Source organism: Oncorhynchus clarkii, chromosome 29, assembly GCF_045791955.1.
Source record: "Oncorhynchus clarkii lewisi isolate Uvic-CL-2024 chromosome 29, UVic_Ocla_1.0, whole genome shotgun sequence".
In the NCBI taxonomy this organism is placed as follows: domain Eukaryota; kingdom Metazoa; phylum Chordata; class Actinopteri; order Salmoniformes; family Salmonidae; genus Oncorhynchus; species Oncorhynchus clarkii.
The window spans coordinates 38,614,963-38,639,273 of NC_092175.1; the positions used below are offsets into that span (position 1 = coordinate 38,614,963).

The 24,311-nt window shown below is 42.8% G+C and overlaps 1 protein-coding gene across 1 annotated transcript in view; it reads right to left on the reverse strand.

Annotated features, from left to right (window-relative positions):
• LOC139388419 (ubiquitin-like protein 3) overlaps positions 1–21,733 on the reverse strand; it is a 66,710-nt gene extending 44,977 nt beyond the window's left edge. Inside the window, exon 1 of the mRNA XM_071135064.1 lies at positions 21,114–21,733. Within this exon, the coding sequence (XP_070991165.1) occupies positions 21,114–21,143 (30 nt within the window). The 5' untranslated portion in view covers positions 21,144–21,733. The remainder of the gene's footprint in view (positions 1–21,113) is intronic.
• Positions 21,734–24,311: the final 2,578 nt, after the last annotated feature.

The following is a 24,311-nucleotide window of genomic DNA, read 5'->3' on the forward strand; positions in this document are numbered from 1 at the left end:
CACTTCCTCCCTCTTTAACCCCTACTATGCCAATCCATCACTTCCTCTCTTTAACCCCTACTATGCCAATCCATCACTTCCTCCCTCTTTAACCCCTACTATGCCAATCCCTCACTTCCTCCATCTTTAACCCATACTATGCCAATCCCTCACTTCCTCCCTCTTTAACCCCTACTATGCCAATCCATCACTTCCTCCCTCTTTAACCCCTACTATGCCAATCCCTCACTTCCTCCCTCTTTAACCCCTACTATGCCAATCCCTCACTTCCTCTCTTTAACCCCTACTATGCCAATCCATCACTTCCTCCCTCTTTAACCCCTACTATGCCAATCCCTCACTTCCTCCCTCTTTAACCCCTACTATGCCAATCCCTCACTTCCTCTCTTTAACCCCTACTATGCCAATCCATCACTTCCTCTCTTTAACCCCTACTATGCCAATCCATCACTTCCTCCCTCTTTAACCCCTACTATGCCAATCCCTCACTTCCTCCCTCTTTAACCCCTACTATGCCAATCCCTCACTTCCTCCCTCTTTAACCCCTACTATGCCAATCCCTCACTTCCTCCCTCTTTAACCCCTACTATGCCAATCCCTCACTTCCTCCCTCTTTAACCCCTACTATGCCAATCCCTCACTTCCTCTTTAACCCCTACTATGCCAATCCCTCACTTCCTCCCTCTTTAACCCCTACTATGCCAATCCCTCACTTCCTCCCTCTTTAACCCCTACTATGCCAATCCCTCACTTCCTCCCTCTTTAACCCCTACTATGCCAATCCCTCACTTCCTCCCTCTTTAACCCCTACTATGCCAATCCCTCTCTTCCTCACTCTTTAACCCCTACTATGCCAATCCCTCACTTCCTCTCTCTTTAACCCCTACTATGCCAATCCCTCACTTCCTCTCTTTAACCCCTACTATGCCAATCCCTCACTTCCTCCCTCTTTAACCCCTACTATGCCAATCCATCACTTCCTCCCTCTTTAACCCCTACTATGCCAATCCCTCACTTCCTCCCTCTTTAACCCCTACTATGCCAATCCATCACTTCCTCCCTCTTTAACCCCTACTATGCCAATCCCTCACTTCCTCTCTTTAACCCCTACTATGCCAATCCCTCACTTCCTCCGTCTTTAACCCCTACTATGCCAATCCATCACTTCCTCTCTTTAACCCCTACTATGCCAATCCATCACTTCCTCCCTCTTTAACCCCTACTATGCCAATCCATCACTTCCTCCCTCTTTAACCCCTACTATGCCAATCCATCACTTCCTCCCTCTTTAACCCCTACTATGCCAATCCATCACTTCCTCTCTCTTTAACCCCTAATATGCCAATCCATCACTTCCTCCCTCTTTAACCCCTACTATGCCAATCCATCACTTCCTCTCTTTAACCCCTACTATGCCAATCCCTCACTTCCTCTCTCTTTAACCCCTACTATGCCAATCCATCACTTCCTCCCTCTTTAACCCCTACTATGCCAATCCCTCACTTCCTCCCTCTTTAACCCCTACTATGCCAATCCATCACTTCCTCTCTTTAACCCCTACTATGCCAATCCCTCACTTCCTCTCTCTTTAACCCCTACTATGCCAATCCATCACTTCCTCCCTCTTTAACCCCTACTATGCCAATCCATCACTTCCTCTCTTTAACCCCTACTATGCCAATCCCTCACTTCCTCCCTCTTTAACCCCTACTATGCCAATCCCTCACTTCCTCTCTTTAACCCCTACTATGCCAATCCATCACTTCCTCTCTTTAACCCCTACTATGCCAATCCCTCACTTCCTCCCTCTTTAACCCCTACTATGCCAATCCATCACTTCCTCTCTTTAACCCCTACTATGCCAATCCCTCACTTCCTCTCTCTTTAACCCCTACTATGCCAATCCCTCACTTCCTCTCTTTAACCCCTACTATGCCAATCCCTCACTTCCTCCCTCTTTAACCCCTACTATGCCAATCCATCACTTCCTCTCTTTAACCCCTACTATGCCAATCCATCACTTCCTCCCTCTTTAACCCCTACTATGCCAATCCATCACTTCCTCTCTTTAACCCCTACTATGCCAATCCCTCACTTCCTCCCTCTTTAACCCCTACTATGCCAATCCATCACTTCCTCTCTTTAACCCCTACTATGCCAATCCCTCACTTCCTCCCTCTTTAACCCCTACTATGCCAATCCATCACTTCCTCCCTCTTTAACCCCTACTATGCCAATCCATCACTTCCTCCCTCTTTAACCCCTACTATGCCAATCCATCACTTCCTCCCTCTTTAACCCCTACTATGCCAATCCATCACTTCCTCCCTCTTTAACCCCTACTATGCCAATCCATCACTTCCTCCCTCTTTAACCCCTACTATGCCAATCCCTCACTTCCTCCCTCTTTAACCCCTACTATGCCAATCCCTCACTTCCTCCCTCTTTAACCCCTACTATGCCAATCCATCACTTCCTCTCTCTTTAACCCCTACTATGCTAATCCCTCACTTCCTCCCTCTTTCTAAAAACTTCCACACAAACCTTCTCAAACTCTTTCTCTCTTTAACCCAGACTACTTGAACTAAGGATGGACACTTATTTATGTTTTACTATTCAAACAATGCCAGGTGATTTTTTTTCGGGTAACCAGATATCTTAACCAGGTTGTCTCAAGGGGAGTGGGATATGCAAAAAAAAAAAAAAACATTTCTATTTCACCAAAAACCTTGTGGAGGGTTAAATGTAAAGCAGTAGATCAACACATCGTTAGAAAAATGGCAAAAAAAGTTTTTCATTTTGACAAAGCTTTTTTCATTGTTAAAATAGCCCAGAAGAAATGTCTTCAAAAATTAACACTCACTAAAGTAGTCAAATATTAACGTCCCGTTCGGATATCCAGATTTTCAATTAACCGTGCCGGTCCCTAATGCCAGCCTCTGTCCCCTTTTCACTGCCTCGGTCCCCCTTTTCACTGCCTCGGTCCCCCTTTTCACTGCCTCGGTCCCCCTTTTCACTGCCTCGGTCCCCCTTTTCACTGCCTCGGTCCCCCTTTTCTAAAATACACTGGGATTTTACTGTGGTCTGAGAGAGGTGTTAGTGGGCTGACTGTGAAAGCTCTGAGAGAAACTGGGATGAGGTCGGTGTTAAATTAGTCTCTCTCTCTCTCTTCACCCACACATAAAAGTGCATTCGGGAAGTCTTCCGACCCCTTGACTTTTTCCACATTTTGTTACATTACATCCTTATTATTAAATTGATTAAATACATTTTTCCCCCTCATAAATCTTCACAAAATACCACATAATGACAAAGCAAAAGACAGGTTTTTAGAAATTGTATCAAATTTATTAAAAAAATAAATAAAAATAAAAAATATCACACTGACATAAGTATTCAAACCCTTGTCCCAGTACTTTGTTGAACAACATTTGGCAGCAAGTACAGCCCCGAGTCTTCTTGGGTATGACGCTACAAGCTTGGCAAACCTGTATTTGGGGGGTGTTTCTCCCATTTATCTCTGCAGATCCTCTCAATCTTTGTCAGGTTGGATGGACAGCTATTTTAAAGGTCTCTCCAGGGATGTTCGATCAGGTTCAAGTCCGAGCTCTGGTTGGGCCACTCAAGGACATTGAGACTTGTCCCGAAGCCCGTCGGAGGTCCTGCGCTCTCTGAAGTCGGTTTTCATCAAAGATCACTCTGTACATTGCTCCGTTCATCTTTCCTTCGATCCTGAATAGTCTCCCAGTCCTAGCCGCTGAAAAATATTCCCACAGCATGATGCTGCCACCACCATGCTTCACAGTAGGGATGGTGCCAGGTTTCCTCCAGCTGTGACCCTTGGCATTTAAGCCAAAGAGTTCAATCTTGGTTTCATCAGACCAAAGAATCTTGTTTCTCATGTTCGGAGAGTCCTTTAGGAGCCTTTTGGCAAACTCCAACCGGGCTGTCGCGTGCCTTTTACAGAGGAACGGCTTCTGTCTGGCCACGCTACCATAAAGGCTTGATTGGTGAAGTGCTGCAGAGATGGGAGAAGCTTCCAGGACAACCATCTCCACAGAGGAACTCTGGAGAGAGTCACACTGTCAGGGAGACCATTGGGTTCTTGGTCACCTCCCTGACCAAGGCCCTTCACCCCTATTGCTCAGTTTGGCCAGGAGGCCAGCTCTGGGAAGAGTCTTGGTGGTTCCAAACATCTTCCATTTAATAATGGAGGCCAATGTGTTCTTGGGGACTTTCAATGCTGCAGAACTTTTATACTTTTCCCCAGATCTGTGCCTCGACAATCTATACAGATAATTCCTTCGGCCTCATGGCTTGGTTTTTGTCTGACATTTATTGACAGGTGTGTGCAATTCCAAATCATGTCCAATCAATTGAATTTAAACACAGGTGTACTCCAATCAAGTTGTAGAAACATCTCAAGGATCATCAACGGAAACAGGACGCACCTGAACTCAATTTTCAGTCTCATTGTAAAAAGGTCTGAATACTTATGTAAATAAGGTATTTGATTTTCATTTTTAATCCATTTGTAGAAATGTCTAAAAACCTGTTTTCACTTTGTCATTATGGGGTTTTGTGTGAAGATCAATGAGGAAAAAAAATGTAATATAATCTATTGTAGAATAAGGCTGTAATGCAACAAAACATGGGAAAGGTCAAGGGGTCTGAATACTTTCCTAATGCACTAATGTATATGTATGTGTGTGTGTTAGCTAATCCAAGTTCATCATTTTAAAAAGCTAATTGATCATTAGAAAACCCTTTTGCAATTACATTAGCACCGCTGAAAACTGTTTTTCTGATTAAAGAAGCAATAAAACTGGCCTTCTTTAGACTAGTTGACTATCTGGAGCGTCAGCATTTGTGGGTTTGATTACAGGCTAAAAATGGTTAAAAAAACAAAACTTTCTTCTGAAACTTGTCAGTCTATTCTTGTTCTGAGAAATTAAGGCTATTCCAGGCCAGAAATTGCCAAGAAACTGAAGATCTCGTACAACGCTGTGTACTACTCCCTTCACAGAACAGCACAAACTGGCTCCAACCAGAACAGAGAGAGGAGTGGGGGAGACGGAGGCAGAGGGGGACAGACGGAGGCAGAGGGGGACAGACTGAGGCAGAGGGACAGACGGAGAGACAGACGGAGGGTCAGGGAGTGGGGGAGACGGAGGCAGAGGGGGACAACTAAGCAAGAGGACAAATGCATTAGTGTGTCTAGTTTGAGAGGCAGATGCCTCACAAGTCCTCAACTGGCAGCTTCATTAAATAGTACCCGCAAAACACCAGTCTCAACGTCAACAGTGAAGAGGCGACTCTGGGATGCTGGCCTTCTAGGCAGCAGAGTTGCAAAGAAATATAAATATCTCAGACTGGCCAATAAAAATAAAAGATTATGATGGGCAAAAGAACACAGACACTGGACAGAGGAACTTTGGCTAGAAGGCCAGCATCCTGGAGTCGCCTCTTCACTGTTGATGTTGAGACTGGTGTTTCGCGGGTACTATTTAATGTCTAGTTTGAGAAACAGACGACTCACAAGTCCTCAACTGGCAGCTTCATTAAATAGTACCCACAAAACACCAGTCTCAACGTCAACAATGAAGAGGCGACTCCGTGATGCTGGCCGACACCATTCCCTCTTTCCATTTTCTTGTCTATTCTCTGCTGTTAGTCCTCCCAGAGTTATACCAGAGCCTTGTCCTTTTGTGAGCCTTGTCCCTTTGTGTATACCAGAGCCTTGTCCTTTTGTGAGCCTTGTCCCTTTGTGTATACCAGAGCCTTGTCCTTTTGTGAGCCTTGTCCCTTTGTATATACCAGAGCCTTGTCCCTTTGTGTATACCAGAGACTTGTCCTTTTGTGAGCCTTGTCCCTTTGTGTATACCAGAGCCTTGTCCTTTTGTGAGCCTTGTCCCTTTGTATATACCAGAGCCTTGTCCTTTTGTGAGCCTTGTCCCTTTGTATATACCAGAGCCTTGTCCCTTTGTGTATACCAGAGCCTTGTCCCTTTCCTTCCTCACTGTGCTAGGTCAGAGCTCCACTTCCTGGTTCGTCTCAGTGACAGCATTCTGAACAGGTCAGACAGGTTACAGCTGGTTTCATAATACATACACCTGTTTAACACCTACCTGTCTCTTCTTGTCTTCCTAATACATACACCTGTTTAACACCTACCTGTCTCTCTTCTTGTCTTCCTAATACATACACCTGTTTAACACCTACCTGTCTCTTCTTGTCTTCCTAATGCATACACCTGTTTAACACCTACCTGTCTCTCTTCTTGTCTTCCTAATACATACACCTGTTTAACACCTACCTGTCTCTTCTTGTCTTCCTAATGCATACACCTGTTTAACACCTACCTGTCTCTTCTTGTCTTCCTAATACATACACCTGTTTAACACCTACCTGTCTCTTCTTGTCTTCCTAATGCATACACCTGTTTAACACCTACCTGTCTCTCTTCTTGTCTTCCTAATACATACACCTGTTTAACACCTACCTGTCTCTTCTTGTCTTCCTAATGCATACACCTGTTTAACACCTACCTGTCTCTTCTTGTCTTCCTAATGCATACACCTGTTTAACACCTACCTGTCTCTCTTCTTGTCTTCCTAATACATACACATGTTTAACACCTACCTGTCTCTCTTCTTGTCTTCCTAATACATACACCTGTTTAACACCTACCTGTCTCTCTTCTTGTCTTCCTAATACATACACCTGTTTAACACCTACCTGTCTCTCTTCTTGTCTTCCTAATGCATACACCTGTTTAACACCTACCTGTCTCTCTTCTTGTCTTCCTAATGCATACACCTGTTTAACACCTACCTGTCTCTTCTTGTCTTCCTAATGCATACACCTGTTTAACACCTACCTGTCTCTCTTCTTGTCTTCCTAATGCATACACCTGTTTAACACCTACCTGTCTCTCTTCTTGTCTTCCTAATGCATACACCTGTTTAACACCTACCTGTCTCTTCTTGTCTTCCTAATGCATACACCTGTTTAACACCTACCTGTCTCTTCTTGTCTTCCTAATACATACACCTGTTTAACACCTACCTGTCTCTTCTTGTCTTCCTAATACATACACCTGTTTAACACCTACCTGTCTCTTCTTGTCTTCCTAATGCATACACCTGTTTAACACCTACCTGTCTCTTCTTGTCTTCCTAATGCATACACCTGTTTAACACCTACCTGTCTCTCTTCTTGTCTTCCTAATACATACACCTGTTTAACACCTACCTGTCTCTCTTCTTGTCTTCCTAATACATACACCTGTTTAACACCTACCTGTCTCTCTTCTTGTCTTCCTAATGCATACACCTGTTTAACACCTACCTGTCTCTCTTCTTGTCTTCCTAATGCATACACCTGTTTAACACCTACCTGTCTCTTCTTGTCTTCCTAATGCATACACCTGTTTAACACCTACCTGTCTCTCTTCTTGTCTTCCTAATGCATACACCTGTTTAACACCTACCTGTCTCTCTTCTTGTCTTCCTAATGCATACACCTGTTTAACACCTACCTGTCTCTTCTTGTCTTCCTAATGCATACACCTGTTTAACACCTACCTGTCTCTTCTTGTCTTCCTAATGCATACACCTGTTTAACACCTACCTGTCTCTTCTTGTCTTCCTAATACATACACCTGTTTAACACCTACCTGTCTCTTCTTGTCTTCCTAATACATACACCTGTTTAACACCTACCTGTCTCTTCTTGTCTTCCTAATACATACACCTGTTTAACACCTACCTGTCTCTTCCTAATGCATACACCTGTTTAACATCTACCTGTCTCTCTTCTTGTCTTCCTAATGCATACACCTGTTTAACATCTACCTGTCTCTTCTTGTCTTCCTAATGCATACACCTGTTTAACACCTACCTGTCTCTTCTTGTCTTCCTAATACATACACCTGTTTAACACCTACCTGTCTCTTCTTGTCTTCCTAATACATACACCTGTTTAACACCTACCTGTCTCTTCTTGTCTTCCTAATGCATACACCTGTTTAACACCTACCTGTCTCTTCTTGTCTTCCTAATGCATACACCTGTTTAACACCTACCTGTCTCTTCTTGTCTTCCTAATACATACACCTGTTTAACACCTACCTGTCTCTTCTTGTCTTCCTAATGCATACACCTGTTTAACACCTACCTGTCTCTTCTTGTCTTCCTAATGCATACACCTGTTTAACACCTACCTGTCTCTCTTCTTGTCTTCCTAATGCATACACCTGTTTAACATCTACCTGTCTCTTCTTGTCTTCCTAATGCATACACCTGTTTAACACCTACCTGTCTCTTCTTGTCTTCCTAATACATACACCTGTTTAACACCTACCTGTCTCTTCTTGTCTTCCTAATGCATACACCTGTTTAACACCTACCTGTCTCTCTTCTTGTCTTCCTAATACATACACCTGTTTAACACCTACCTGTCTCTTCTTGTCTTCCTAATGCATACACCTGTTTAACACCTACCTGTCTCTTCTTGTCTTCCTAATACATACACCTGTTTAACACCTACCTGTCTCTCTTCTTGTCTTCCTAATGCATACACCTGTTTAACACCTACCTGTCTCTTCTTGTCTTCCTAATGCATACACCTGTTTAACACCTACCTGTCTCTTCTTGTCTTCCTAATGCATACACCTGTTTAACACCTACCTGTCTCTTCTTGTCTTCCTAATGCATACACCTGTTTAACACCTACCTGTCTCTTCTTGTCTTCCTAATGCATACACCTGTTTAACACCTACCTGTCTCTTCTTGTCTTCCTAATGCATACACCTGTTTAACACCTACCTGTCTCTCTTCTTGTCTTCCTAATGCATACACCTGTCTGTCCATGTTTGTTCAGCTTAACTCACCAGGTCTCAAACTGGGTTTATTAGTAATAAAAAATATTTGTTTAAATATTAATAAATATATATATTAATACATATATACAGTTAAAGTCAGAAGTTTACATACACCTGAGCCAAATACATTTAAACTCAGTTTTTTACAATTCCTGACATTTAATCCTAGTAAAAAATCCCTTAGTTAGGATCACCACTTTATTTTAAGAATGTGAAATGTCAGAATAATAGTATAGCGAATGATTCATTTCAGCTTTCATTTCTTTCATCACATTCCCAGTGGGTCAGAAGTTACACTCAATTAGTATTTGGTAGCATTGCCCTTAAATTGTTTAACTTGCGTCAAACGTTTCGGGTAGCCTTCCACAAGCTTCCCACAATAAATTGGGTGACAGAGCTGGTGTAACCGAGTCAGGTTTGTAGGCCTCCTTGCTCGCACACACTTTTTCAGTTCTGTCCACAAATCTTCTATAGGTTTGAGGTCAGGGCTTTGCGATGGCCTCTCCAATACCTTGACTTTGTTGTCCTTAAGCCATTTTGACACAACTTTGGAAGTATGCTTGGGGTCATTGTCCATTTGGAAGACCCATTTGCGACCAAGCTTTAACTTCCTGACTGATGTCTTGAGATGTTGCTTCAATATAGCCACATCATTTTCAATCCCTCATGATGCCACCTATTTTGTGAAGTGCACCAGTCTCTCCTGCAGCAAAGCAGCCCCACAACATGATGCTGCCTCCCCCGTGCTTCACAGTTGGGATGGTGTTTTCCGGCTTGCAAGCCTCCCCCTTTTTCCTCCAAACATAACGATGGACATTATGGCCAAACAGTTGTATTTTTCTTTCATCAGACCAGAGGACATTTCTCCAAAAAATACGATCTTTGTCCCCATGTGCAGTTGCAAACCGTAGTCTGGCTTTTTTATGGCAGTTTTAGAGCCGTGGCTTCTTCCTTGATGAGCGGCCTTTCAGGTTATGTCAATTTAAGACTCGTTTACTGTGGATTTTGATACTTTTATACCTGTTTCGTCCAGCATCTTCACAATGTCCTTTGCTGTTGTTCTGGGATTGATTTGCACTTTTCGCACCGAAGTGCATTCATCTCTAGGAGACAGAACACATCTCCTTCCTGAGCAGTATGACGGCTGCGTGGTCCCATGTTGTTTATACTTGTGTACTATTGTTTGTACAGATGAACGTGGTACCTGCAGGTGCAGGTTTGGAAATTGCTCCCATGGATGAACCAAAGTTGTGAAGTTGGAAGTGTGTGTGCAGATGCACACTGTGCAGATGCAAAGTTTGGTAACAGAATTATGGTAAACAGAATTACGGTAAAATCTCCCTCAGGTTTTAACGCGACCTCGTTTTCTTGTAACTCAGTTAACTTCACTAGGGTAGGGGGCAGCATTCGGAATTTTGGATGAAAAGCGTGCCCAAAGTAAACTGCCTGCTACTCAGGCCCAGAAGCTAGGATATGCATATAATTTGTTTTTTAAAATCAAAATCTACCCTCTAAAGTTTCCAAAATTGTTAAAATAATGTCTGTGAGTATAACAGAACTGATATGGCAGGCGAAAACCTGAGGAAAATCCATCCAGGAAGTACTATTATTTTGAAATGGCTGTTTTTCCATTGAAATCCACCATACAAAGACTTACGACCCAATTCAGGATCCCTATGGCTTCCGCTACATGTGGCCAATCATTAGGCATTGTTTCAGGCTTTTACTCTGAAAAATTAGGGAGAAACACCACTTTCAATGAGAGGACAGTGGAAATTTCCAGACTTGAGTCCTGCACATGACCGGGAGCGTGCTTTTCTTGTTTTTCTTTTCTATTGACGAAGCTATAGTCCAGCTGAAATATGATCGATTATTTATGACAAAAACAACCTGAGGATTGATTATAAACATTGTTTGACATGTTTCTATGAACTTTTATGGTACTTTATTGATTTTTCATCTGCCTGCTGTGACCGCGCTTTGTGCCAATGGAAGACTGAACAAAACGCACCAACAAAACTGAGGTTTTTGGACATAAACAGGGATTTTATCGAACAAAACAAACATTTATTGTGTAACATGGAGTCTTGTGAGTGCAACCATCCGATGATCATCAAAGGTAAGTGATACATTTTATCGCTATTTCTGACTTTTGTTACTCCTCTGCTTGGCTGTTTACTGTTTGTAATGATTTGTCGGCTGGGCGTTGTTCTCAGATAATCACATGGTTTCCTTTCGCCGTAAAGCCTTCTTGAAATCTGACACAGCGGTTGGATTAACAAGAAGTGTATCTTTAAGCTGATGTATAACACTTGTATATTTTATGTATGTTTATTATGAGAATTTCTGTTTTGTTGAGTTTCACGCTCTGCAATTTCACTGGATGTTGTTTGACACAGTGGATTACTGAACAAAACGCGCTAACAAAACTGAGGTTTTTGTATATAAAGAGGGACTTTATCAAACAAAACGAACATTCATTGGGTAACTGTGAGTCTTGTGAGTGTAACCATATGAAGATAATCAAAGTGATTAATTTTAACGCTATTTCTGATTTATGTTACTCCTCTTCTTGGCTGGTTACTGTTTGTAATGATTTGTCTGCTGGGCGCTGTTCTCAGATAATCGCATGGTATGCTTTCGCCGTAAAGCCTTTTTGAAATCTGATACCGTGGTTGGATTAACAACAAGTTCATCTTTAAACCGATGTATAACACTTGTATGTTTTATGAATTTTTATAGTATTTCTGTTTTTGAATTTGGCGCACTGCAATTTCACTGGATGTTGGCCAGGTGGGACACTACCGTTCCACACCCCCTAGAGAGGTTAAACATCTGCTCAGAACGAAGATTCAAAAGATGTCTGCAGAAAGAATGGGGTGTCAGCTATGACATCACACCTAGACTTTGAAAACATTTTGATTATTGAACTACAGTGAGTGAAGTGGATTTACATCCAGTAACAGAATGATAAATTAATTATATCCTGGGTCCCTGATCTGTACTATACAGAAATGCATAATTATAGGTATGAATGTCATTCTCTTCATGGTGACGTATCCTGAATAGGTACACAAAAGGTGGAAATATGCAATATTCTTCTTTTGTATATTTGGGTATTATTCAACACCCAGGCTATTATTGTAACAAGCCCCATCCCCAAACAACACCACATTTTGTTTGGGCAGGACCAGACCAAATCTGAACCAATCACAGACGCCTATGCTTCACAAGTTTTGGCATCACAGTCCCACACAGTACATTAGAGTACAGTAGACATTTTGAGTACAGCACCGTTCTCTACAGCACGGCACCCTTCCCTACGGCGCGGCACCCTTCTATACGGCGCGGCACCCTTCTCTACGGCGCGGCACCCTTCTCTACGGCGCGGCACCCTTCTCTACGGCGCGGCACCCTTCTCTACGGCGCGGCACCCTTCTCTAAGGCACGGCACCGTTCTCTACAGCACCCTTCTCTACGGCACCCTTCTCTACGGCGCGGCACCATTCTTTACGGCACGACACCCTTCTATACGGCACGACACCCTTCTCTACGGCACCCTTCTCTACTGTACTGTGCGAACTTGTGAGGCATAGACGTCTATGATTGGTTCAGATTTGGTCCAGCCAGGGCGGACTGACCAAAATGACAAAACTCCTTTTCAACGTCCACAGACGTCCGGTGTCGGTCGGTGCTTGTTACAGTAAATGGAAAGACGGTGGGTGTCATGTTAGGTGTCTGTCTGAGCCGGGCGAGGTGACATTAAATGGAGACAGAGATGAGAGAGAGAGAGAGAGAGAGAGAGAGAGCGACTGAGAGGAAAGTGAGTGGGACGGAGGGGTTGTCCAGACAGTTTTCACAGTCTTGCTTTGACCACCACATGACATAAAGAGAAGGAAAAAACAGAGCTGAACATTAACAGTGTGCCAGTGGAAGGGAGGACAGTAGTACTGAACATTAACAGTGTGCCAGTTGAAGGGAGGACAGTAGTACTGAACATTAACAGTATGCCAGTGGAAGGGAGGACAGTAGTACTGAACATTAACAGTGTGCCAGTGGAAGGGAGGACAGTAGTACTGAACATTAACAGTGTGGAGGTGGAAGGGAGGACAGTAGTACTGAACATTAACCGTGTGGCAGTGGAAGGGAGGACAGTAGTACTGAACATTAACAGTGTGCCAGTGGAAGAGAGGACAGTAGTACTGAACATTAACAGTGTGCCAGTGGAAGAGAGGACAGTAGTACTGAACATTAACAGTGTGGAGGTGGAAGGGAGGACAGTAGTACTGAACATTAACAGTGTGCCAGTGGAAGGGAGGACAGTAGTACTGAACATTAACAGTGTGCCAGTGGAAGAGAGGACAGTAGTACTGAACATTTAACAGTGTGGAGGTGGAAGGGAGGACAGTAGTACTGAACATTAACAGTATGCCAGTGGAAGGGAGGACAGTAGTACTGAACATTAACAGTGTGGAGGTGGAAGGGAGGACAGTAGTACTGAACATTAACAGTGTGCCAGTGGAAGAGAGGACAGTAGTACTGAACATTAACAGTGTGCCAGTGGAAGGGAGGACAGTAGTACTGAACATTAACAGTGTGCCAGTGGAAGAGAGGACAGTAGTACTGAACATTTAACAGTGTGGAGGTGGAAGGGAGGACAGTAGTACTGAACATTAACAGTGTGCCAGTGGAAGGGAGGACAGTAGTACTGAACATTAACAGTATGCCAGTGGAAGGGAGGACAGTAGTACTGAACATTAACAGTGTGGAGGTGGAAGGGAGGACAGTAGTACTGAACATTAACAGTGTGCCAGTGGAAGAGAGGACAGTAGTACTGAACATTAACAGTGTGCCAGTGGAAGAGAGGACAGTAGTACTGAACATTAACAGTGTGGAGGTGGAAGGGAGGACAGTAGTACTGAACATTAACAGTGTGCCAGTGGAAGGGAGGACAGTAGTACTGAACATTAACAGTGTGCCAGTGGAAGAGAGGACAGTAGTACTGAACATTTAACAGTGTGGAGGTGGAAGGGAGGACAGTAGTACTGAACATTAACAGTATGCCAGTGGAAGGGAGGACAGTAGTACTGAACATTAACAGTGTGGAGGTGGAAGGGAGGACAGTAGTACTGAACATTAACAGTGTGCCAGTGGAAGAGAGGACAGTAGTACTGAACATTAACAGTGTGCCAGTGGAAGGGAGGACAGTAGTACTGAACATTAACAGTGTGCCAGTGGAAGAGAGGACAGTAGTACTGAACATTTAACAGTGTGGAGGTGGAAGGGAGGACAGTAGTACTGAACATTAACAGTGTGCCAGTGGAAGGGAGGACAGTAGTACTGAACATTAACAGTATGCCAGTGGAAGGGAGGACAGTAGTACTGAACATTAACAGTGTGGAGGTGGAAGGGAGGACAGTAGTACTGAACATTAACAGTGTGCCAGTGGAAGAGAGGACAGTAGTACTGAACATTAACAGTGTGCCAGTGGAAGGGAGGACAGTAGTACTGAACATTAACAGTGTGCAGGTGGAAGGGAGGACAGTAGTACTGAACATTAACAGTGTGCCAGTGGAAGGGAGGACAGTAGTACTGAACATTAACAGTGTGCCAGTGGAAGAGAGGACAGTAGTACTGAACATTAACAGTGTGCCAGTGGAAGGGAGGACAGTAGTACTGAACATTAACAGTGTGCCAGTAGAAGGGAGGACAGTAGTACTGAACATTAACAGTGTGCCAGTGGAAGGGAGGACAGTAGTACTGAACATTAACAGTATACCAGTGGAAGAGAGGACAGTAGTGTTGAACATTAACAGTGTGGAGGTGGAAGGGAGGACAGTAGTACTGACCATTAACAGTATGCCAGTGGAAGGGAGGACAGTAGTACTGAACATTAACAGTGTGCCAGTGGAAGGGAGGACAGTAGTACTGAACATTAACAGTGTGCCAGTGGAAGGGAGGACAGTAGTACTGAACATTAACAGTGTGCCAGTGGAAGGGAGGACAGTAGTACTGAACATTAACAGTGTGCCAGTGGAAGAGAGGACAGTAGTACTGAACATTAACAGTGTGCCAGTGGAAGGGAGGACAGTAGTACTGAACATTAACAGTGTGCCAGTGGAAGGGAGGACAGTAGTACTGAACATTAACAGTGTACCAGTGGAAGGGAGGACAGTAGTACTGAACATTAACAGTGTGCCAGTGGAAGGGAGGACAGTAGTACTGAACATTAACAGTATACCAGTGGAAGAGAGGACAGTAGTACTGAACATTAACAGTGTGCCAGTGGAAGGGAGGACAGTAGTACTGAACATTAACAGTGTACCAGTGGAAGGGAGGACAGTAGTACTGAACATTAACAGTATACCAGTGGAAGGGAGGACAGTAGTACTGAACATTAACAGTGTGCCAGTGGAAGGGAGGACAGTAGTACTGAACATTAACAGTGTGCCAGTAGAAGGGAGGACAGTAGTACTGAACATTAACAGTGTGGCAGTGGAAGGGAGGACAGTAGTACTGAACATTAACAGTATACCAGTGGAAGAGAGGACAGTAGTACTGAACTTTAACAGTGTGCCAGTGGAAGGGAGGACAGTAGTACTGAACATTAACAGTATGCCAGTAGAAGGGAGGACAGTAGTACTGAACATTAACAGTGTGGCAGTGGAAGGGAGGACAGTAGTACTGAACATTAACAGTGTGCCAGTGGAAGGGAGGACAGTAGTACTGAACATTAACAGTGTGGCAGTGGAAGGGAGGACAGTAGTACTGAACATTAACAGTGTGCCAGTGGAAGGGAGGACAGTAGTACTGAACATTAACAGTGTGCCAGTGGAAGGGAGGACAGTAGTACTGAACATTAACAGTGTGCCAGTAGAAGGGAGGACAGTAGTACTGAACATTAACAGTGTGGCAGTGGAAGGGAGGACAGTAGCAGGTGACCCAACTGTGGTTTGTGACTACTATGATTTTCCCATTGTAGCCAATTCAAAATGTCAATAATTACATTACTGATTTCGGTAACAGAATGAGTTTTTATCATTTAATAATTCATAAACAGTTGATATAACTAAAAAAAACACTATAATGAATTGATAGGTCTACTTTTACTTGTTACTTCTGCGAACTTTCATTATCCTCTCTCCTCATGAGGGAGAGAAATTAGTTTTTCTAACTTCAAGATATGTGTTAACAGAATTATAAGGCACAAGGCAATGTTTTTTAAACCTACAGAAGGCAAATCATTTCAGAAAAAGTAAATATTAGTGTTGATATTAGTGTACATGGGTCTTTACTTCCACATTACGGTGTTTGATGTATTTCTAATACTGTTTAAGACTTGTTCTGGTAGATGTTTTCTAAGAACCCCTTTTCCATCCGTTTGACTAGAATTCAAAGCTTATTCCTAATTTTTTTTTTTGTATGTAAAATTGTTGAAACATGTACTGTATCTATACCTTCATTTCAAAACAATATATAGACTTTTAGCTTTCATTTGATATTCTCCTAGGAAACTTCACAAGTTGGTGCTCAGGGGTCCTTTTAGATGGTAATGCTGAGAAAGGCTAGTGAGAGGTGATACAGGATGGGCTTTTCAACCACAAGAAACCCACTCCATCCCTCTTTCCTCTCTCTCTTTCACCCCCAGCCCACACACACCTCTCACCTTTAACCCCTGCTACATCCAACTGTGTGTGGTAGCTAGAACAGAAGGGTATTCAACCTTTTGTGGAGTACGGAATGACCCAGTCCATTGTGACCATTCTAATTGATTCTACTTAATAACCTCACAATGGGCTCCTAAACTCAGTCCTTCTAGAACCTTAGAACACTGGAACAGAACACTGAGGCACACACACACCCCCATTGTTATGACGTTCCTGCCCCACACCTCCACACTTCACAGGTGAGGACCACACAGCGATGAGACGCCTTCTTGATTCCTCTGTGTGTTATCCACGCTCTCTCTTTATTTCCCCTCTGTTCCTACCTTCCTCTTCCTCTCCTTTAACCAAAAATCTCATTCTCTCTTGGTTAAAAAGTGGATGTATTCATAGGCTTTATTCTACAGTTCCATCTTCACCTCCAACTCTGACCCGCTCTCTCATCCAGCTGAACACTTATCGCTGCCACACACACACACACACACACACACACACACACACCAGACCTTTTCTTTACTATGACTGAATTACAGTACTGTCGCAGGGAGAGAGTGAGAGAGCGCGAGAGAGATTGTGAGAGTTCCTAGGGTAGTCAGCGTACTTTAATTACTAGCCTATGGCAGACCTCCAAGCCCTGGGCATTCATACCTTGTCTATGGTTGGACAGGTCATAGCATTCCTCGTGTTATGAGGTAGAACGAAACAAACACACACAACCTCTCAGAGTTAGGCCACAGTCAGACACAATCCCAACTGAACTCATTATCCCAACATTATTACAACGTTAGCCTACCGTGGCCTACGTGGAATAGTCCAGGGATCTAATGGACCAGCGACGCTCCCCATCCAACCTAACAGAGCTTGAGAGGATCTGCAGATAAGAATGGGGAGAAACTCCCCAATTACAGGTGTGCCAAGCTTGTAGCGTCATACCCAAGAAGACTCAAGGCTGTAATCGCTACCAAAAGGTCTGAATAGTTTCGTAAATGTGTTTTGTCATTAAGGGGTATTGGAATGAATGGAATTCTACAGTAATTCAATTCAATGTTTCAAGGATAAAATGACATCATTTTTTTTGTTATAGCTGGGACAGCAACATTAGTAAAACAATTTAATAATATACTTCCGGTCAAAAGTTAAAACACCTACTCATTCAAGGGTTTTCTTTATTTTTACTATTTTCTACATTGTTTTGATACCTTCACTATATTCTACAATGAAATAACACATATAGAATCATGTAGTAACCAAAAAATGTGTTAAACAAATCTAAATATATTTGAGATTCTTCAAAATAGCCAACCTTTATCTTGATGACAGCACTAACCCCCCCCCCCCCCCCCCCTTCTAACTCTGACTCTATTGATAGCTACTTCACTGAGGAAGATTGTACTTACCATGCCTGTGAAATGTGGTTGTCCCACCTAGCGATCTTAAGATGAATGCATTAACTATACGTGTCTCTGGATAAGAGTCTGCTAAATGACTCACTAACTATACGTGTCTCTGGATAAGAGAGTCTGCTAAATGACTCACTAACTATACGCGTCTCTGGATAAGAGTCTGCTAAATGACTCACTAATTATACGTGTCTCTGGATAAGAGTCTGCTAAATGACTCACTAATTATACGTGTCTCTGGATAAGAGTCTGCTAAATGACTCACTAACTATACGTGTCTCTGGATAAGAGTCTGCTAAATGACTCACTAACTATACGTGTCTCTGGATAAGAGTCTGCTAAATGACTCACTAACTATACGTGTCTCTGGATAAGAGAGTCTGCTAAATGACTCACTAACTATACGTGTCTCTGGATAAGAGTCTGCTAAATGACTCACTAACTATACGTGTCTCTGGATAAGAGTCTGCTAAATGACTCACTAACTATACGCGTCTCTGGATAAGAGTCTGCTAAATTACTCACTAACGCTTCGTGTCTCTGGATAAGAGTCTGCTAAATGACTCACTAACTATACATGTCTCTGGATAAGAGTCTGCTAAATGACTCACTAACTATACGTGTCTCTGGATAAGAGTCTGCTAAATGACTCACTAACTATACGTGTCTCTGGATAAGAGTCTGCTAAATGACTCACTAACTATACGCGTCTCTGGATAAGAGTCTGCTAAATTACTCACTAACGCTTCGTGTCTCTGGATAAGAGTCTGCTAAATGACTCACTAACGCTTCGTGTCTCTGGATAAGAGTCTGCTAAATGACTCAGATGTCAATGTCATATGATCGTGGCAGGGATCAAAGACAGACAATAGAGAGAGTGAGATTGCACCGCCCATGTTGAGGCGAGGCAAGGAGAGGAGGAACTGGTCAATACATGACAATTTGTGTTATAAGACACTATCAGTTCAACTCCTCATCTTTGCTGACTGTAGCCCAAATACTCGAAGAAAACAGTTGTTGCCATCATTGTGATTTAATTTGGCAGGGGTCAGAGACAGTCAGTAGAGAGGAGGGGTGTGAACTTTTAAATGTTAAAACATTTAAACAAAGTTGGAATCTTTAACATTCAGAAAAATCCCTAAGCCGAAACACTATGTTTTTTCACCACTTAATTAATATCACAATGCAGTTATCACAAAACACAGCATTTTCGGTGTTATAGTCGATAGGCTATAAAGGCCTGGGAAAGTTGTGTAATTCAGATAAATACAGAGAGGAAGAGGTGAACTTTAGACTACTTTGGTGAATTTGCAATGCATGTAAGACAAGACATTGTGAGATGCAGATTACCAAAACATGGCATGCCTGCTCTGTCTCTTGGCTAATGATGCAAGTGTGTGTTCAGTCTTCGGTCTGTTGCGTGTAGAATATCCTAGCCTACTCATGGCACTGATGTCGCCAGGATACAGAGGTATCTTCGGGCCAGTCTTGCGAGCACGGGGTAGCCTACTATTCATTTTAGCCTCATAATATGAATTTACAGTAGGCTTTATCCATTATCCTTTTCAGACATAATGGAATGCGAGCCCTTGAAAGCGCCTGGGCTTCAGCATGTTTGTTAGGGTGGACTTACACAAAACATTTTTAAATGCCGACACGAAACCTTCCCTGGAGATTTGAATGGGCATTTTACTTGTCTGTAAAGGAATGAGGCTTCTGAAGCAGGACTAAAGTCCATCACTAGGCAACCAGAACTGTAAATCAAAGAATCTTGATCTGCTACGCGGCAGCCAGGAACATCCTCTCCTTAAAAAAGTCATTTAAAAAGTTTGTTAAATACCGTGATTTACCAAAACATTTAGTAGAAATGAAACATCTAGCTACCATACCATCAAAAACACAGCATAAAAAAAAACAACAGCAGTACATCAAAGTCAGCGACTTTTATTGTTTTTAAGGGAAAAATACAGAACATTTTTATGCTGGAGCAGAATTCTAGTCACTTTTTTTATTGTCTGAAAAAGTTCTGTCTCTGAAGGGTTCTCTGTCTCTAAAGGGTTCTCTGTCTCTCTAAAGGGTTCTCTGTCTCTCTAAAGGGTTCTCTGTCTCTCTAAAGGGTTCTCTGTCTCTCTAAAGGGTTCTCTGTCTCTCTAAAGGGTTCTCTGTCTCTCTAAAGGGTTCTCTGTCTCTCTAAAGGGTTCTCTGTCTCTCTAAAGGGTTCTCTGTCTCTCTAAAGGGTTCTCTGTCTCTCTAAAGGGTTCTCTGTCTCTCTAAAGGGTTCTCTGTCTCTCTAAAGGGTTCTTTGTCTCTCTAAAGGGTTCTCTGTCTCTCTAAAGGGTTCTCTGTCTCTCTAAAGGGTTCTCTGTCTCTCTAAGGGGTTCTCTGTCTCTCTAAGGGGTTCTCTGTCTTGTAAAGGTGTTGCTGTAGATTGCCCGCACTAGTGGTCATACATACATTATAGGACCATTATTCTGCATTGTAAATTGGTGTGAAATTGTATGATTTTCTGATCATGGTAACAGACACACTTTTAGCAAAATGGACACTTTCTCTCATCCCTAGAAGAGAGAGCACTGCCCATGTGGAGGCAGGGAGAGGACGAACAGATCATCAGGTGAGACTTTGTGTGTGTTTTCCCTTCAAAATTCACCAGAAACAACCATTTCACAGCTATTTTTTATTGTATTATTCTCCTGGGGGGAGGGGGACACCGGAACCCATTAACCCTGACCCCCCCACATATAACCCAAAGTTATGCCTTTGCCTATATGACTGAGGACTGCAAGGGCACCCCACACAGACAGCAGCTAAATGTAAACAGTAGCCCCACTGTGCCAAATGTTATAGCTACTGCTGCTATCTGTGCTTCTCCTCCTTTTCCTTATTTAATATTTAAAACATCTCTTAATCATTAACATTTTATTTAATAAAAAAATAAATGATAGCCATCTGACCAGCCAAAATAACATTATTTGATTGATCAATTTCGTTATCTAGTCATCTTCAAGTTTGTCTACAGGCTGAAGAATAGACCGAGTTTAATCACACTAATAAGAATGTATTATATACCTATTCACAATGTGAATATTCACAATATGAATTTGACGTTGGAGGACACCGAACTGGTTACATTTTTCTTCTGAAACATTTGGCAAAATTTCTCACCATGTCTGCCGGGGTAGAGCCCGTCATCATTGGAATCCGCTCACCGTAGGGCTTCAAGGAAGGAAATAATAGTATTTCCCCTATCGTCGTCTTTAAAATCTCGTAGACGGCAAATGATGAGTCTTTGATAATCAATTAAACGTCCAAAACGCCAATTAAATCCCGTTAGTATCGATAGTCATCCTTTCAGAGTCACGAACGAATGTTGGAATGTGTTTTTCTTCTATTTCACACAAATTAGACATTTACTCCGTGTATTTTTTCGGTTAAAAAACAGGTTTTTAAAAACAGACTAGGATGTGCTTATAGATTCGACCGGAGGCGACCCTCCGACCCCCAAATGTGTAAAAAGATCAGCCTTTATATAAAGGTGCCTACGCCATAGGAAAATAAAATATATCGCGCTGTAACATCCGGACACGCCGATTTCTCTGTAAATCCGAACGGCTCTTCTGTTGCAAAAAAAATTTAAACGGAAAACTTCCACCGTTCTAAACGTTCAGTGGCGTTAAAATATCTCTCTCATACTCCGAAAAGCTGAGTTAAACCGTCGTTTTAGTCACAGACTATGTCCCTGTCTCTCTTCCTCCCGTCTGACTGTCATACTGGCTCAGAAGAACATGGCGGCAGTTCACTTCACCGTAGGAAAAAAAAAAGCGCTGAACTGAAAAGAGAGAGGGAGGAGGGGGAGACTACTGTTGCGAGTTGGAAAGATAAAACGGTCTCGGTGTCGTTTGGTGGGGGGAAAGCTTGCTTGCATAGGCCTCCGTGTCGAGAAAGGGGCGGAAAGTGGGGGGGGTTTCTTTTCACGTGAATGAACACAGACACACTCACACTCCCAGAGGGTTCGCGTCAAAGTGACCCTAGACACACCAAGGTGACCAGTCTATAAAAAGACTAAAGATATCTACATGATTAAACAGAAGGTCATTCTTCACTGTGTCACTAAACTATGATTCATGCTTTACTAATAATAGGTTTACTCTAATTTGAATTAGATTAATCAGGATGTTTAGGCAGCACCCATATTTTATAACCTATTATATGAGTCATAAGGGTTAATTGTAATTAAATCATTATAGTTGCCTGTATACTTGCCTGGTACATTATAAATAATATAGTATTAATAATTGATATATTCACAAACCTATGTTTTTATGTTTCGGAACATAAAAAAAAAAGGAAATTCATTATTATGAATAATATTCTAGGCCTATAATGCATGTCTGACGCTTTGGTCAGTGAGAGGTATAGAAGATCTAACCGATGGTTGAGGTCCTGACTGGGGAAGAGCAGATCTTGGCCCGTATCTCTGGTTCTGAGAGCAGCCGGTGACTGGGAGGGTAAGAGAGGGGAGTGCCTGGGTTTAGGGGTTCATCTTGGAACAAAGGTGAAAATTTCAAGTCAAGTACGTTAAACCTTCAGACAGGGCCTGCCTGTGTGTGTGTGTGTGTGTGTGTTTTTCCCTAATATGCGCAATGGAAGTGTTTCAGTGTGTTCGTTGTCTTGCTACCCAGAGCCAAAGTCCAAGACACTCTAAGAATCTTAATTTGGAGGTCTTTGATACACACACACAAACAAACACACACACACACACAGGTCGTTGATGCACACACACACACGCACGCACAAAAACACATATACAGACAAACACACAAAGAGGGTGTGTCCAACTGGCAAGGTTGGACTAACATGGTCCAAACATACCAAGACAGTCGTGAAAAGGGCACGACACAACCTATTCCCCCTCAGGAGACTGAAAAGATTTGGCATGGGTCCTCAGATCCTCAAAAGGTTCTACAGCTGCACCATCGAGAGCATCCTGACTGGTTGCATCACTGCCTGGTAAGCAAGCTTCCTGCCATCCAGAACCTCTATCTTAGACTGTAAGGTTTATCTAGCTAGCCGGCTTGAGAAGTGCGGGTCAGTGCAAACCTTAAACCCTTAACTGTTTCCCTAACCATTTTACATCCAAACTTCAATGGGGTAGGGATGTCCCAAAGATTTCAGATAGGCGATACCCAGCAGCTTGATAACCAAATACATTTAAATTGAGTTGAGTGAAATCTACTTGCCAAAGTAAGCTAGCTAATTACTTGTTAGCCGGCAACGTTTGTCTGTAAAACCAAAAGCAGACAGTCAGCTCTAGCAAACACCATAATGGAAGCCGATATTTAGGGTATTAAGCCCAAGGAGACACAGAGAGAGAGAGAGAGAGAGAGAGAGAGAGACAGAGAGAGACACAGAGAGAGAGAGAGAGAGAGAGAGAGAGAGAGAGAGAGAGAGAGAGAGACACAGAGAGAGACACAGAGAGAGAGAGAGAGACTCTGTGCCACATACATTCCCCCCTCAGAGTCACCCTACTTCAATGAAGAGAGTTTCTCCATTCTAGAGGGGGAGATGAGTCACTTTCAGGCCCAAGGCAACGTACTGGTCTGTGGAGACCTGAATGCTAGAACAGCAGAAGAACAAGACACTATTAACAGTGATGGGGATAAACACCTACCAGGAAGCAACAACCTTTCCCTCCCCATATACCCCCACAGAAACAACTATGACAAAGTGAAAAACAAAAAAGCTCTGTGGAACACTGGGTCTGTACATAGTCAATGGTAGGCTGGGAGGGGACTCTTTTGGTAGGTGCACCTAGAGCTCATCCCCTGGCAGTAGTACTGTAGACTACTTCCTCACCGACCTAAACCCAGAGTCTCTCAGAGTGTTCACAGTCAGCCCACTAACACCTCTCTCAGACCACAGTAAAATCACAGTGTATCTGAGAAGAGCAGAACCCAACCATGAAGCATCACGGCCCAATAAATTACATGATACAAAACAGGCCTATTGAGAGAGTGCAAACAGTACAGACATCTACCAAAAAGCAATTAGTAGCCAAAAAATACAATCTCTCCTGGACAACTTTTTAGCCTTAAAATTCTCCTGCAGCAATGAAGGTGTAAATTTGTCCGTTTGGAACATAAACTTTATATTTGACAAATTAGCCTCCTTGGCTGATTTAAAGAAGCATAAGAGCAAACCAGGAATAACAGATAATGAAAAATGGTTTGATAATGATTGGAGAAATGTAAGAAAGTCATTGAGAAATATATCTAATCAAAAACACAGAGAACCAGACAACAAAAATATAGGCCTTCAATATGGGGAAACACTGAAGCAATACAAACACACCCTAATAACAAA